Here is a 15,671-nt window from a genome sequence, read left to right as displayed (position 1 = left end):
CTAAGCCGTTTCAGCCACTGTGCTAATGGGTATAGCAGCCGCTTGCTGCAGATAAATTGTTAGATGGGCCTGTTCACCCATTTCATAATCTATGTGAACAGTATATTCAAAGTATTTGAAGTGGAATCTGACCCTCTGTATCAAACCAATCTATTATTAACTGTGCTAAAGTAAGAGCAGATACTAAAAATACTGGTTCTTCATCAATACTTAAGAATATTACTATTATTATTTATTTCATTAATGAATTGCTTCCTATAGGACATCTCCAGGTGATTTATAGTGCAATGTAAGGTACTTTCTGTTATGCGTAGTGGTCCACTCTTCAGCCCAAAGGCTTGTTGGAGCAGATAACAATACAAATGCTTAGGATAGTAAAAGCAGCATGATAAAAATGGAAAAGCAGCAAGATAAAATAGAAATGGCCCATGGCATTACTGGATTAAAATTGTAGATCTGAAAAGATATCTGTTGATATACAGTATACCTTAGATATGAGGGTCAGACAGTGGTTTTCGCAAGTCCTACAGTTGCCAAGAGACATCTCCCCTCACCCCCCACTACACTCAGGATTGTACACAGGACATAGGCATAGGCATGCCACACTTAGCTAGTGAGCTGTGAGCTATGTATGGAGAACGATGCTGTCTTGAGCAGGAAGGATTACAGATGACTGGATAGGACAGTAATGCCTCCAGAAAAGACCCCAAATGGAAGCAAAGGTGCCTGTTGCCCAGAATTCAAGTGACTTTTCACTTTTGTTTTATGTTTGTCAATTATACCACTCCTCAAAGAAGTGAACATTAGTTTAGGATCCAAGTGACTTATTGAGATGGATCAGTGTTTCCAAACTCTTCTCCCCATGGACCACTTGAAAATTGCCAAGCGTCTTGGCAGACAATGATTTTTCTGCTTGTTTTAGCAGAAAAGATAGGATAGTGACATATGTCAGATATGGAATACTTTCTATATAAGGCTGAATTCATTTCTGGAGGGGAAGCACCTTTAATAATTTTTTAGCTGTGTAGGTTTTTTTCTTTTTTACAAAAATGCTGCTGAAAGCAATAAACTGCTCAGGACTCAGCTATACAGCTCCAAATAAAACGTTTTAAATGTGTTGCAAAGTGCAATATACAAATGTGACACTAGATGGCGACAGTGAGCTATGCAAAATTCTATGTACTTTTCAAAACCTTTTTTTAAAAAAAAACCCATTTTCATAGTGTTTTTTTATATGTGTAGATTCCACCTCAGTTTGTGTTAAGGAGTTACTATAGAGAAGCTACACTCTTGCTTGTACTTGTTCTTTCAGCCCTCTTGTAAAACTAATTACAGACTTAACCTTTCCCTTTTGTATGTGATGGCTGAATATATTAATTACATTTTTTAGTCTTGTTATTCACAAGGGTCTTGTACAGATACACAGTAAGTTTTATATTTAAGTTACACTCCTTTTGTATTTATCTTGGTTTTGTTTGCAGCTGAAAAGCCTTATTATTGTAGCATTTGCTAAAGGTCAAAAGCAAATTAATTGTGTGCTGAATAAGAATTCAGACTGAAGTTACATAACCTTTGTTGTATGTGTTGGCTTCCCTACTAAAGCAATGACTCTAAACTTCTCGTACTAAGCTTCGTCATGTTGAAATCTAGCTGAAATTTCCTTGTACTGGCAAATTGAGGGCTGGGAGAAATCTCAGTTTTGCATACACTTGCTACATTTTCTTTCTTAAAAGCTTGTTTAACAGAAATATGCACACCAAAAGCAAGTTGTTTTCTGTGACAGCAAACAATCCAACTAACTAAAGCAATTGCTAATAGTAGCCTTAGAACAATCTAATACAGTTACAATCTGGTTTTTTTCATCCAGAAATCAGATGCATGCTAGATACAAGTCTTTAAAGCTCAACTTTTAATTATAATTGGAAGACAGGAAAGTCATTGTCAGTACACAATATAATCTAAAAGTTTGATTTTAACTTATAATTTGTAACTTTGGTTTGTTAATTATATCTTATTTAATAACACACTATCAAAGATGATGTAATAAACAAAAACGTAATTAACATCGAAATATATAGACAGAGGGAGGTAAGCTAGTGTACTAGATAGGACTTTCTTGTCTTGCAAGTACAGTATAAGTTCAGCTTTATAGTTTTGCATCTAAACCATATATCTTATTCCTAAATGGAAAAAAAACCAGAGCATAACTGTAGGTGGGTGGTATTCAACTAAGTTTTATTCAGAATGGACCAACTGAAATGGATGAACATGACTAAGGGTCATTAATTTCAGTAGCTTTACTCTGAGTAAAGATTAGTTGCATACAACTCATTGTTCTTTAGCTAGCCAGATTGTTGTCATAGTTAACAGACAGCTTGTTTTGGTATGCATACAACTGAAAGAGATACTCTTTATTGAATGCTTTCAGTGCACAGGAACAGAAGAGAAGATTAACTCCCTGCTGCAGAAGAGCTAACAATCTAAGTAGGGCTGCAACTTCAAAGGCACAAATTTGAAATCCTCTGCTCTTGTGTACCAATATATATTTGCTCCTCCTCCTTGTCAACTGTCAATCAGGCAAAATGGATCAAAATATTGTTCTTCCATGATCGATCAGGATAAAAAATGAACCAATCAATCAGGACCAAAAAGGTACCATTTTTGTGGCCTGCGATATTTCTCACATTTACTAAGGAAGCAGTTAGTAGCACAGATCATGGAATCCCCAACACACTGTGCAGGTTTAGTGCATTGTGTGCTGTGCCACCTATCTGGCCTGCACTCATACATAAAATCTCAATGTAAAACGGTAGCTTAAACTTTCAAACTGTGAAGGAGAAAATTTTATATTTTTAAGACACCAAAGTGATTTTTAGTTTTCTGCTGTCCCTGAAAGTGGGACATTTCTCAAAAACAGGTCTATCTTTAAGAAATACATGGTGTTGCCAAACCAGGTTATGAAAAAGAGACCTCGTTTATGTCTTTCTGCAATATATTGTCTCATTCATATGACCACTTGAAGCAGAGATCTAGCAGGAGTTTTTTTTGGGGGGGGGAATGAGGCCATATCAGCAAGGAGTATAGTAGCCACTGACAGGGCTGTGTTTGAGCTTCTGATTTGAGATTCCTTTCCTTCTTCTAGGCAACTTAATGGCATATGATGTCTGCATGCGTACATATATATATATATTGTTTGGGACAAACTATTCATATAACACTTCTTGGAATGAACTGCTTTTATGAGCCTGCCTCAGTAGTGCTGTATGAAAAAATAATGTGGATAACTTATTTCTATGTCACTTTTTCGTATTTAGGTGCTCAGGGGTTCACTGCAAAATGTAATCATGAAAGCTAAAATATTTTTATGGGCACAAAACCCTGTGATGATAAACACAGTTTTAAACTAGAATAGGCACACACACCTTCTTTCAAAATATGGTGGTACAGTGGGAGGAATTGGAGCCTGTTATTCTGGCCAACCTTTGTGCACCGTTATTAAAAAATTCCTGCAGCCTCCCAAGATTAAACTTATGATGGGAAAAAACATGTGGCATAAACCTGTGTTTCAGAAGAAAAAAAGCACACTTTTATTTCTCATTCCTTCCCTTCCCCCAGCACTAATAATACTTGGTAATATTGTATTTCAATTTCTTTAGAGAATGTCTGGATGTATCCAGCTTTCATATGCTGTTTGTAGAGTTGGCATTTACACGGTAAGCAATATGCCATCTTTTGATGCAATGTATGCTCGAGTCTTGCAAAGTGAATTCTAGTATTTGTGCCTTAGATCCTCTGTTGTTGCTAATCTGTATTTCCAGCCAGTGTATTGTGCTTAAATTGTGTCCTGTAGAAGTTGGCTTCATGTGGTGAAGTGTTTGGCTTTATACATTTACACAAGTTCCTTAAGTTGTTGTTGTTGTTATTCCATCATTACTCATGTATATTCCCTTTTTGAGGATACAAATACTTCCAAGGCAATTCACAACATTTTGACTTAAAGCTAGGAACATAAATTACACAGCTATAATAGAACATATCTATAAATCATAGCAATTATATCACACCCTACAAGCATTGAGCAAAAGGCAAACTAGTGCTGCCCCAGTTATAACCCAAGACATGTCCAATACCAACACCACAATATTTATGGCTCTGCCAAAAGCACTGATTGAACAGATCTTGCATGTGTTTGATGGGGTGGGGGGAATTACCTGTTGAGGGGACTAAATAGGGTTGCACTGCTTGTGGCAAGCATCCTCGCTTCTGATGACTACACCTGCAATAGGGCATTGTTAACTGAACTGAAAGTGCTGGAATGGAAATAGTGTTCCTAAGGTTTTATAGAGTCCTGGTTTTTTAAAGGTGAAAAGCAGCTCTTTGAATCGACCCTGGAGAGCTAAGTGGTTACCAGTAGAGCTCTTGTAATTTTGTTGAATTGTATTAGCACTGGATAAAAGCTGTACCACCTCAGTCTAAAGCAACTGCAGTTTTGGACTGTCTTCCAGAGCTGATCTATGTAAAGCTCCTTACAGTAGTGAAATCGGGCATTTAAAACAGTACCAATGTTCCTTTCCCCCCGGATGGGGTACAGTCTGGCATAGCACTTTCTATCAGAATCAAGCATCATCTACTATCTGCCACCACTATCAGCACCTGTATTTCTGGATTTCAGAAATACCTCCAAGCTGTGAACTTGTTGCTTTGGGGCAGTGTGTCTTCATCCAGGATAGACATACCTACTTCTCCAATCACCGTAAGCATCTCTGTCTTCTGTGTATTCAGTATCAGCTGGCTCACCAACTATAGACAGACACTGAATACTGATTCTTATATTACTATGCAGCACGGTTGTTGCTTTCACATGAGAGTTCATGCATTTAAAATGGAGAGACCCAATGGCATGGGTAGATCATACAATTACTTTATATGCCAACATTGCCAGCCTCCCGGAAGGTGAAGCACTGCTGTAGGAAGGAACTGTTCTTGGCCCATCCCACATTGTCTCCCTATTCCATAGGTTATCCACTTAGTTTGGGACCCGTCACACATAAGCAGTCAGCTTTGAGATGTTGCAGTCAGCTGTGCATTGCCTTCACCAGGAGCACTTGTCCCAATTGTGGATATTGCCTACACATGATGGTGTGCACAAATGTAGTTTGGAAGCAATGTCCACATGCTCCTTGTGATTGTTCAGTTTACCTTGGCAGTACTTAGTGCTTATGACCACAGTGCACATATATAATAAAGGAACATTACAGGAAGGGTATAAATTTTTATTTATACCCTGCCCTTCCTGGCCAGAGCTGGGCTCGGTGGCTAACACCAGTAAAATCACAATAAAAACATAAGGGGGGGACCAATTTAACATATAGGTTAAAATACAATTTAAAATGCAGCTTCATTTTAATAGTAGCCCATAGATCAAAACCATAAGGGGAGGGAAACATAAGGGTCAGACTGAGTCCAAACCAAAGGCCAGGCAGAACAGCTCTGTCTTGCAGGCCCTGTGGAAAGATGTCAAGTTCCGCAGGGCCCTAGTCTCTTGGGACAGAGCGTTCCACCAAGTCGGGGCCAGTACTGAAAAGGCGCTGGCCCTAGTTGAGACCAATCTAACCACCTTGCGACTTGGACCTCCAAAGTGTTGTCATTTGTGGACCTTAAGTTCCTCTGCGGGGCATACCAGGAGAGGCAGTCCTGTAGGTACATGGGTCCTAGGCCGCATAGGGCTAATTTATTATTTATAATAATATTTATTATTTATACCCCGCCCATCTGGCTGGGTTCCCCCAGCCACTCTGGGCAGCTCCCAACAGATGTAATGCGTCATAAACGATGCAGACTCATATTGCCTGAGGAGGAAGAGTGTAATCCTAGATTGGGTAGATGTCCAGCAATTGTGTAGGCACAGGCACATTAAAGGATTACTCTAGGTATTGCTGCATCTCAAATTGAGACATTGTACCTTTGTATAATAATTTTCAATGTAGATTCTCCTCCTTCCTTGAACTGTAGGCCTAAGAAGGTCAGCTTCCAACACAACTGGACATTTTGGATGTGAGCTGCTGTTGCAGGCTTATCTAATTTGGAAAACTTTAGAAATAATTTGAAAAAGATACTGCAGCTATTGACTTAAAGAACAGTTGTGGGTCCTTAATTGCACTCCAAAATCTGTCTATCCTGTCCTCTTTATTGACTTGTCAGTTCATTTTACTGCAGCTTTCAAACTTCTTTGGAAGTCTCCTTGCTAAATGCTAATCTAATTGGGCTATGTTTGTCATCTAAGAATTGACAGGATTACAGCAGGGAGTTTTCAAGCCATAAGGGCAGAGCAAGCCACCTGTGTGTGTTCTCTGCCAAAGGCTGGGCCAGTAACTGTCCATGGGGAAAGTGATGAGGGAACATATGAGCAAAGAACTAATGGATGCTTAGGTGAAAGTGTGAATGCGTGCAGCCCTTTGTTTTGGCGGAGGGTGGTGTTTGTGCTGATTAAACATCTGACATCTAGCATTGGAAGGAAGGGACTATAAATATATAATATGCACTATTAAGCCAATGACTGTCATTTTAGTATTGGTACTCTGTCCAAAAATTATATTATTTCCCCTCCCCCCTGTTGCAAACATGGGATGTGGCCTGGTTTTATTTAACTCTTTTTGGTTTCTATTTTAAAATGTGCATTGGAAATGAAGAAAGACATTTTTAAATCCTGTTTAGTACTGTTCATGGAAAATGCAGAGTACAGAATCTTCTTTTTTTTTTTACTGAAAAGGGCTACAGTGGCACCTTATAGACTTTGCACATTGAAGAAAAAAATTTATGAGCAAACAGATATTCACCAGAAGTACATTATAGCCAAGATTTAAAAAAATCCAGTATATTATTGCAGGAAAGCAGAACTATTTATTTTCAGCTTGCTATTAAGTATGGGCAGTTCCGGATTTACGTATAAGCTAAAGAAGCTATAGCTTAGGGCCCCACTCTCTTGCCCCCCCCAAAAAAAAATTTAAAGGAAAAAAACCTGGATGTACGTTTCCAAAATATAAGATAAAAAACAACTAAGATAAAACCTACCGTATTTTTTGCTCTATAAGACTCACTTTTTCCCTCCTAAAAAGTAAAGGGAAATGTGTGTGCGTCTTATGGAGCAAATGCAGGCTGCACAGCTATCCCAGAAGCCAGAACAGCAAGAGGGATTGCTGCTTTCGCTGCGCAGCAATCCCTTTTGCTGTTCTGGCTTCTGAGATTCAGAATATTTTTTTTCTTGTTTTCCTCCTCCAAAAACTAGATGCGCCTTGTGGTCTGGTGCGTCTTATAGAGTGAAAAATATGGTACATACAGCACAGTGTTTTGTGTTGTGTAGGCTCCTATGATGCAAGTAATGGGCCCCGCCTGCTAGCCTGCTCCCTAAAATATCACTGGTTTGCTCATTTCTATATCCAGCCGCTCCCACCTGAGCACTTCAGTGGGTAGAGCTGGAATTGTTGTGTATATGTATGAGGTTCTGACTGTGGGGGGGGGGGAGGGAGAACAAGAAAGTGCTGTATGCTTGCATGTCTCATGAGTGTGGTATGTGTGTACGCCTTGTATATGTATAGTGTGCCTATGCACTGGCAAGTGGCCATCACAGGGGTGGCATCTACTTTAGCATCCTGTTCTCATGGGATGGCCAACCACATGGCTGTGAGATGCCTGCAAGCGGGGCATGAGTGTCACCGCACTGTCCACCTGCAGCTCCAAGCCTCTGGTTGGTGATAGAATTATAATGCTTTCCTTCTAGATTCTGAGAACAGTGACAATCTACTGTAACCAACCTTGTGGATTTCTTTCCCCACAACCACTGTTTCTGTGTACTGTCACACACTGTGATGAACACAAAGACTGGGCTTCTATTATAAGTAACTTGAATTTTTATTATGAAAGGGTACTTCGTTGGTGAAATTATTCACTCATTATAAGCACTTAGCTTATAATAATATATACATATTTATATAATCAAACGGACTAATATAAAAGTGGCACTAGCACAAAATTAGCAAAAGTGAGCTTAAAAGCCATACAAAGCAGTATAAAATCAATAAAGGCACTGAAAAAGCTACCACTATAAAGAGAATAGTTCTAAATGTAGTGTCAGTCTTTTAAAGCCAATATAATGAAATGCTTTTGGAGTGAACCCATACAGTATGGAAAAGTCTTCATTTTGCTATTTTCCATTGCTTCCCATTGTGTGGGGGGGGGAAAGGAAAATAAAATTACAATTTATCATAGCTTTTAGGCTATATCCTGTGCACTCCTCCCTTTCCTATTGTGTGATGGACACAAGCAGGAAAAAAAAACCCCAAATGCATAATAACAGAGGAAAATTACCCCCCCCACACACACTATCATATCGCATTCCACCATCCATCTGTTCGGTCGTAGTTAGCCTTGGCGTACAATGATTTGGCTGGCGATAATAGGATTTTCTCCTGCACCCTAAATTCCTGTGGTTTAACCAATGCATTAAAATTACCTGTGAGAGGTAGTAAATCCCAATGGATACAGTGAGAAACTTGATAAAATCCTGTTTCTGTGTGACTGATGTGTATGCTCAATAACAATCATTTTGCCTGTCCTTGCCAGATAATAATCCACTTCCTCATTCACAGCATTGTGTATATATGCTGGAGGCAAGGTAACATTGCAGATTCATTTTAGACCAGGAGTGCGGAACTTCCTTAGGCCTGAAGGTCACACTTCTGGGCAAGTCTCTGAGGACCACACACCAAAGGCAAATGTGCACCCACTTTAAAATGTAATATAAATGTTACCTTTTAACAGGAGGCTAGCTTTTACAACTCTCTTGCATAGCTCTCTCTGCCCTCCATCCAGGCAAGCAGGAAGTGTTGCCAGAGGACATATTCCAGCTAGATAAACACATTGAGGAAGGTGTGAAGCAGGGCCAGTGAGGGTTGTGTCCTGGGGAGGGTTGGCTTTTTTGCTTGGTAGACTTAGCCAGATAAAGAGGTCTGGGGGACCACATTTGTTCCCAGCCCCTGTTTTAGACTCCTGCTTGAGGCTGAGGAAAAACCTTTTCTAAAGGTTATCTGAGGAGCATATGGATGGACAAGAATTTGTAAATAGGTCTTTGGGTCTAAATGCAACTGATTGTCAACTTGAAGAACAGTGGTTGAACTCTTGTGTTCCCATAAAATCTTAGCAGAAGCTCTTGGGTGTTTTAAAGGCACATTCTCCAATGAATGAAACTTCTGCTTCAGTGATCTTCATCTGGTCTCAACTTAGCATACTCAGCTAAAGAGCTCTTTCGTTTTTCTCCTTCTGTCTGGCAGTAGCAACTGCAGCATTAAGTGACAAGGAGAAATGCAGTGGCTCTTCATTTTGCTGTTGCTCAGTGGTCATAGTAATGGATGAATTGCCATTGCTCTGGTAAGTGAATGAGGTGATAACAAGGTTTTATTTTAAATTTGTCTCTGATAAGCATAGTGGATGTAAGAGACTGACTAAAATAATCAAGGGCAGGCTAGGTTCTTCTTTCCTTTTCTTTGATGGACTCTCTACTTCATGCTTAGTATGGTAACACTGTTTGCATTTCTAATTAAAAGCTAAAAGTTTGCTTTCAGCGGGCTGAAGTCTATTTGTTTAATCTCTGGGTATGGTGCTATAAACTGCTATATGTATAATACTGGATTTTGATGTTGTTTTAATCCTTTCTAGGAACTTCAGGTGAAAGGCAAGTAAGAATTTATAAATAAAACCATGGGCCAACATAGCCATCTGTGTTTGGATTCTTTTTGGGTATGTTTAGACTTTCCTTGAAGGTGTGTCTGTGGGGGTTGCCAAGATGGGTTCTTATCCTTTAGAATTGTGTAAAAATGGGGGCCTGCTGCTGTCATATGTAGTTTGGGTCTAAAATGATTTCTTGTGTATGAAAACTATGAGGAAACTATGGTTATTAATGCTTCAGTGTCTGCTTTTATTCTAACCACTAAAGTTGTATAAAAGGAGCAGACATTTGTTTTAAAAGTTTATGCATTCAAAAGACAATCTGTTTCTTGCTTGGGGTGGAAATCCGCTTTGTGGGGTGTGAATGACAGGAAGCAAGTGCTGACTGGAGGCCTCCATCAGTAAGAAATAACTCTAGTAAAGAATATACAAAAATGGCTTAAACAGGACTGGACTCATTCTCTAAACAGGATGCAGATATAAATAATCCAATGCAAACTGAATTTGTAGGAACTTTCTCACGCACACCATAAATGTTCAAAGCATAATCCACGCATCTTCCAGCTACAGTGGCTTCTCAATGCATGATAAGGAGCACTTACTAAGCGTGTCAATTCATTGACTACATTACTGTAACCTAGTGTTTTCTTGCGTGTATTATGAAATATGAAGACTTCAAGTGCTTCAAAACTGCTTGTAATGAGGTAACATTAGTGCAAACATTGCATGGTTCTTCAGTATAGTTCTTCATGGTTTTAACATACTAGTTTCATGGTATATAAAACTCCAGGAATGTTAACATGGAAGCAAAAGTCTCCTAGGATATACATCTATGTGCAGCAGTTATGTATGTTTCCAGTGTATATCAGGCCCGGTCCAAATCCCGTTATCATCAGGGGCAGAGCCTCTGGTTTTAGGGTAACTGAAATGAACTCCAGGCTTCTGTCAATTGAATAGAATTGTTTAATGGTAATTTTGGTTTCATTGAAAGCACTTGGGTTTAGCCATATTTGTCAACACAATGTAATTCTGTAATTGAAACAAACTGAAAAAATTACACCAGCTCAATCATATGGCATATAAGCACTTTTTAATTACTCCATTAAAAAGTTTGTGGAATGTGCTTATCTTATGGTTTGCATTATAAAATCGCTTATAAAAAGCCATGCACTCAAAGGATTTTTGACATTTGTGTTTTGATTTTTTATAAAGCAGTTATCTATGTTTGTTTTTTATTAGGACAGAACATTCTTTTTAGATCTTGAGTCACTTCATGCACTTTTTTTTAACAGCATTGTTTCTTCAGCAGGGATTTTCAGCCTCTTCATATTCTAAGCCCTCTAGAGCTCCGGGAGTCCAAACTTGTTTGTTTGTACCATGATAGGTATTTTGTCATGTTGATGCCAGCAGATCTAGTCACCAAGCCAGAAACAGGAACACAGAGTTTCTTTTTTGTAAATGTAAAACAGTTATTATCATAGAAGAATTATGATTCTAGTGTCTTTCCTCCACTTTAGTTTCTTCCAGATAGTTACAATCTTGTGCTGCTGGTGATTGCCATACACATACAACTCTCATCCCTCTTGCTATATTACTCATATCAAGAGAAAATTAACTGTAATTGAAAGGGCTGGTTTATTCATCCCATTTTGTTAGGTTTACTCAAACCAATATTGAATTGGTAAGGAAGAATATGCAGTAAAGGTAAAGGTAAAGGGGCCAACTCTCGTCGTTGCCAACTCTGGGGTTGCAGCGCTCATCTCGCTTTATTGGCCGAGGGAGCCAGCTTACAGCTTCCGGGTCATGTGGCCAGCGTGACTAAGCCGCTTCTGGCGAACCAGAGCAGCACACAGAAACGCTATTTACCTTCCCGCAGGAGCGGTACCTATTTATGTACTTGCACTTTGATGTGCTTTCGAACTGCTAGGTTAGCAGGAGCAGGGACCGAGCAACGGACCCCGATTACTCAAACCAATATTGAATTGGTAAGGAAGAATATGCAGTACCTACATTCTAATAAAGAAAGAGAATGATGTATCTGCCTATTTTATAGGTGTCAAAAGCTTTTTACTTTGCGTATGTAATAGCAATGGATCGTATAGTGCAGGGATGTCCAACAGGTCGATCGGGATCGACTGACTGATCCCCAGGAGGTTCCAGTCGATCATTGTTGATCAAGCTTATTTTCCTTTGCTTTTGCCTAAGAGCATCTGGCTCCACCCCCTCGCCTGACCCTCCATTTTTGCATGATCGTTGGAACAGAAGACGGAGTTTTCGCTGTGAGGCAGATGGTTTTCATAGTGTTCTTTTGGTGAGCGACTAATCCCCTTTCCCCTTTCCTTTTGCCAGAACCCTCCCAAAACGGAACTTCCCTCCCTAAAAAAAACAACTCAGCAACTTTCACCTGAACCACCCCAAAAAGGGGTAGATCACTGCCATATTTTTTTTCTGTGAGTAGATCGTAGTCTCTTGGGAGTTGGACATCCCTGGTATAGTGAAACAATGTACTTGAAATTAATTTAAAGCAGAAGTTAATGGTAAGTAATGTGTTCAAGAACTGAATAATCTTAGGTGACTCAGTGCAGACATCATGGAGCCAATTCTCATTCAGTGGCTGAATGTTTCACAGTGTCTCCATGGTTGTCTTCCCCCACACTTCCATGGTTTGGGATAGCCATAGTTTGCTATGATATGGGAATATTGTGTCTGAATTGGGCATAGCTGCCTACAAACCAGGGACTGAAACCACACTTGGAAGTTCCTCGGTTGGTTTGGATTAAACTATGGTGAGTATCAAACACAGTTTATTGTGACATCTTGATTGTGCATCTATGATTATTTCAGACTGTGAAAGAAGGGAAAAGACTGCATGAACCAGAGAAGCAGCTGTAGTCGGGGATGCTGTAGTCATGGCTTTCGTGAATTTACAGGGTTTGGAGTGAATGCTCTTTGATGCCTTTTTCCAAATAATAGTTGGGGGCGGGGTTGGCTCTGTGTCACCTGAATTCCTTTACAAAAAATAATTACTGTGCTTTCGACACACTCCATAGGTGTTTATGGAGAAGGGGAACTCATTTTGTGAATAACTTCAGAACAGTTCAGATTGTACACCACTACAAATCATTCTGCTGCAGTGTCCCTCCTGCCCAATGGCTCGGCCATCGAGGTTTGCATTTCTCATTTAAAACTTTCAGGGAAAAGAAGAAAGAGAACAATCTCCAGGAAGCAGCAAACAAAGCTGTAATTCTTCCTGTTTTAGAGCAGCAGGAAGGGCAGTCTTCAAATAAACCTATTTTGAGAGCTGGGAGGTAGGCAAGCCTCTCAGCATATCCTGGTTTTAATGGTCAAGTGACCTGCTTCCCAAGAGATCAAGCCTTGTAACTTCCCAGCATTCACCAAGATAGCAAATGGTTTGATTGTATATGATTATCCAATCAGAAGCCCTGCAGCTGCAGGTTGTAAGTTTAATATTTAATGCTACATTGTCTAATCAATGTGACCAAAGTTATAGTGAAGAATGAGTGATTGAGTAAAAAGGGCATTATCAGGAAGAAGCAAGCAAGCAAGGAAGGAAATAGATACAGTACTACTTTTCCTGGCTGTTGCTCTTTTTCTTTCCAATAATTTGTAATGCTTGTCATTTTTCAGGTGTTAAAAAGGGTGGCACCCATTTGTGTATTATGTACTTTGTGCTTATTTTGTTGACCTTTGTCTTTGTTATATTCAAACATCATGGGCAACTGTGGTGGCCTGATGTAGTTGTCTCTCTGAGCTGTGTCTCTTCTGCATAAGCTGCTTGGGCCTATGTGCACATTTTTGCTGCTTTAGGTAAGACCAATTGAGATCTTGATTAGAATAGCGGTGTGGAGGGAATGAAGCCAAAACAAAGGTGACAGCATAACGTATTTTTGCAGACCAATGCTGGAGTGTGCCAGAGTTCTGCTGACAGTTGCTCACTTTCTCCCCCTTTCAGCTAGATTATAGCAATTCATAGTCTACGTCTTATGTGGGCCCACCAACATGAGTAGTAAAGTTAGCAGGAATTTAATGGAAAGGTCCAGCTCCTGATCCCATTACTGATCTATATATAAGGCATACTTGGTTCCTTGGAGCAGGGGTTGTAAAGTTCTCCTCCTTTCTTGCTACCTGCTATCTGCCTTGCTCAAGATGAAGACTACAAGGCCTGTCCTACTGCTCTTAATTGGTAACACTGAATTTTATTGATCTCATATGTTAGGGAACTTAGAATTGTTTCACAACTAGATGGGCTGGAGCAGGCGTCATCAAACTCGGCCCTCCAGATGTTTTTGAGACTACAATTCCCAGCATCCCTGACCATTGGTCCTGCTAGCTAGGGATCATGGGAGTTGTAGGCCAAAAACATCTGGAGGGCCGAGTTTGCGGAAGCCTGGGCTGGAGAGAGTTAGGAGATTATATTATTTACACTGGTTGATTGTTTTGTGATTCCTATATATTATATCCAATTGCTTTGTTGCTTTAAATTCAATTCTTTGTAGATTGTTTTATTCTAAAATATTTTATCTTAAAGTATTTTATCTTTTCTTCTATTAATTTCTATACATTTTATTTTCTGTGTAAGTTCTATAAACATTCATAATTCCATTCTATATTATTTTCATAACATTTAATAATACTATTTAACTTTCTATATCAATAAATTGAGTGGTTTGTTGCAGTTACAATCAGGAGTCGTGGTTTTTTTGCTGTGTAAGCTGTGCTCCATATTCCACTGGGTTGCTACTTCGCAAAATTCAAACCTTGGTTGGAATCCAGTACATTGGCTAGGATTTGTTATGGTGTGCACTGATATTGATTGTATATCCACATTAATACAGGCATACAGCTCTGAGCTCCAAGGATTAAGGAAAGGTATAGATGTAACAAACTAAATTGAATTTATACAAATTCCAAGGTATTTTTTAATGATGAAAAATTGTAAAAAAAAGAGAGATCTAACCTCGTCTCTAAATGTTGTGTGATTACATGGAAATAAGTCTGATTGAACTGAATCAAACATTTATCCAAGTAAACATATTCAGGACATCAGCCTTATTTTCCGCTTACTGGGTGTGTTACAAATAAATATGTAATACATCACAATGCTGAGGAGTACTTTTTTCAAACTGCAGGAAAGAATGAACAAAGAAAGCAAGAACCTTAGGAATTATTTCCTTTGAAACGCTAACCGGAATCATGTAGACACTAACTTTTAAAATTCAAGATGCAATTTATTTTGAAATGTCTATCCAACAGTATTGAATTACCTTTTAGATTTTTTTCTCGCCTAACTCCGTCTGAGGTGCCTTTTACTTGGTAAGGGATTAACAATCTGAATTTCTATCAGCAATAGAGCACTTAAAATCTTGAAACAAGGCTAGTTGCACAGCTACTTACATTTTTTCAAAGTATGCATTGTACCACTAGAGGGTGCAATTTAATCTTTAATGAACTCAGTGGCATGTGAATAACTCCTTGCCCAAACTGCAGTACAGTTGTTAGTTAATTGGTGTAAACAGCTCATAATACTTTGACATTATGTGAAACATAGATGTTAGAGTATGTTCACCTGGAAAGTCCCCGATCTTCCTAAACCTGTATCAACATTACATGGATTGATACAGCATTGTAGGTTGCAATTGCATTCTATTTCTTTTCTTTTCTTTAAATTATCCTTTTAAAAGTGTAAGTGAAAGAAAATAAACAATTATGTAGCAGGTACAAGATACTATAGGCTATGTGTAACCAACAAGCCTTTTAAGTAGAGATATATTATCAGATTCTGTCTCTATTGACTAGAAATTATTATTATTAATTTGATTTCTTGCCTGCCTTCACTGCAAGGTCCCACAGTGGGTTACAGTAATTTAAATTTTGTGTGTGTATATTTTAAATGTTTTTATTTTTAAATTGCTTTGGGATGTTTTATAGGA

The 15,671-nt window shown here is 38.9% G+C and overlaps 1 protein-coding gene across 5 annotated transcripts in view; it reads left to right on the top strand.

Moving 5' to 3' along the window:
- Window positions 1-15,671, top strand: part of ARL15 (ARF like GTPase 15) — a 184,608-nt gene that overhangs the window by 48,025 nt on the left and 120,912 nt on the right. For 2 of the 5 annotated variants that reach the window (XM_083576323.1, XM_083576328.1), the window contains exon 2: window positions 3,657-3,713. The exons of the other annotated variants lie outside the window; for them this stretch is intronic. In XM_083576323.1, coding sequence (XP_083432449.1) covers window positions 3,657-3,713 — 57 coding nt within the window. The remainder of the gene's footprint in view (window positions 1-3,656; window positions 3,714-15,671) is intronic. 5 annotated transcript variants of the gene reach the window in all.

The sequence above is a fragment of the Podarcis filfolensis genome (assembly GCF_964270895.1).
Source record: "Podarcis filfolensis genome assembly, chromosome: 11".
In the NCBI taxonomy this organism is placed as follows: domain Eukaryota; kingdom Metazoa; phylum Chordata; class Lepidosauria; order Squamata; family Lacertidae; genus Podarcis; species Podarcis filfolensis.
The sequence above is the reverse complement of the archived record's forward strand: the minus strand, read 5'-3'. Positions and strand labels throughout refer to the sequence as shown.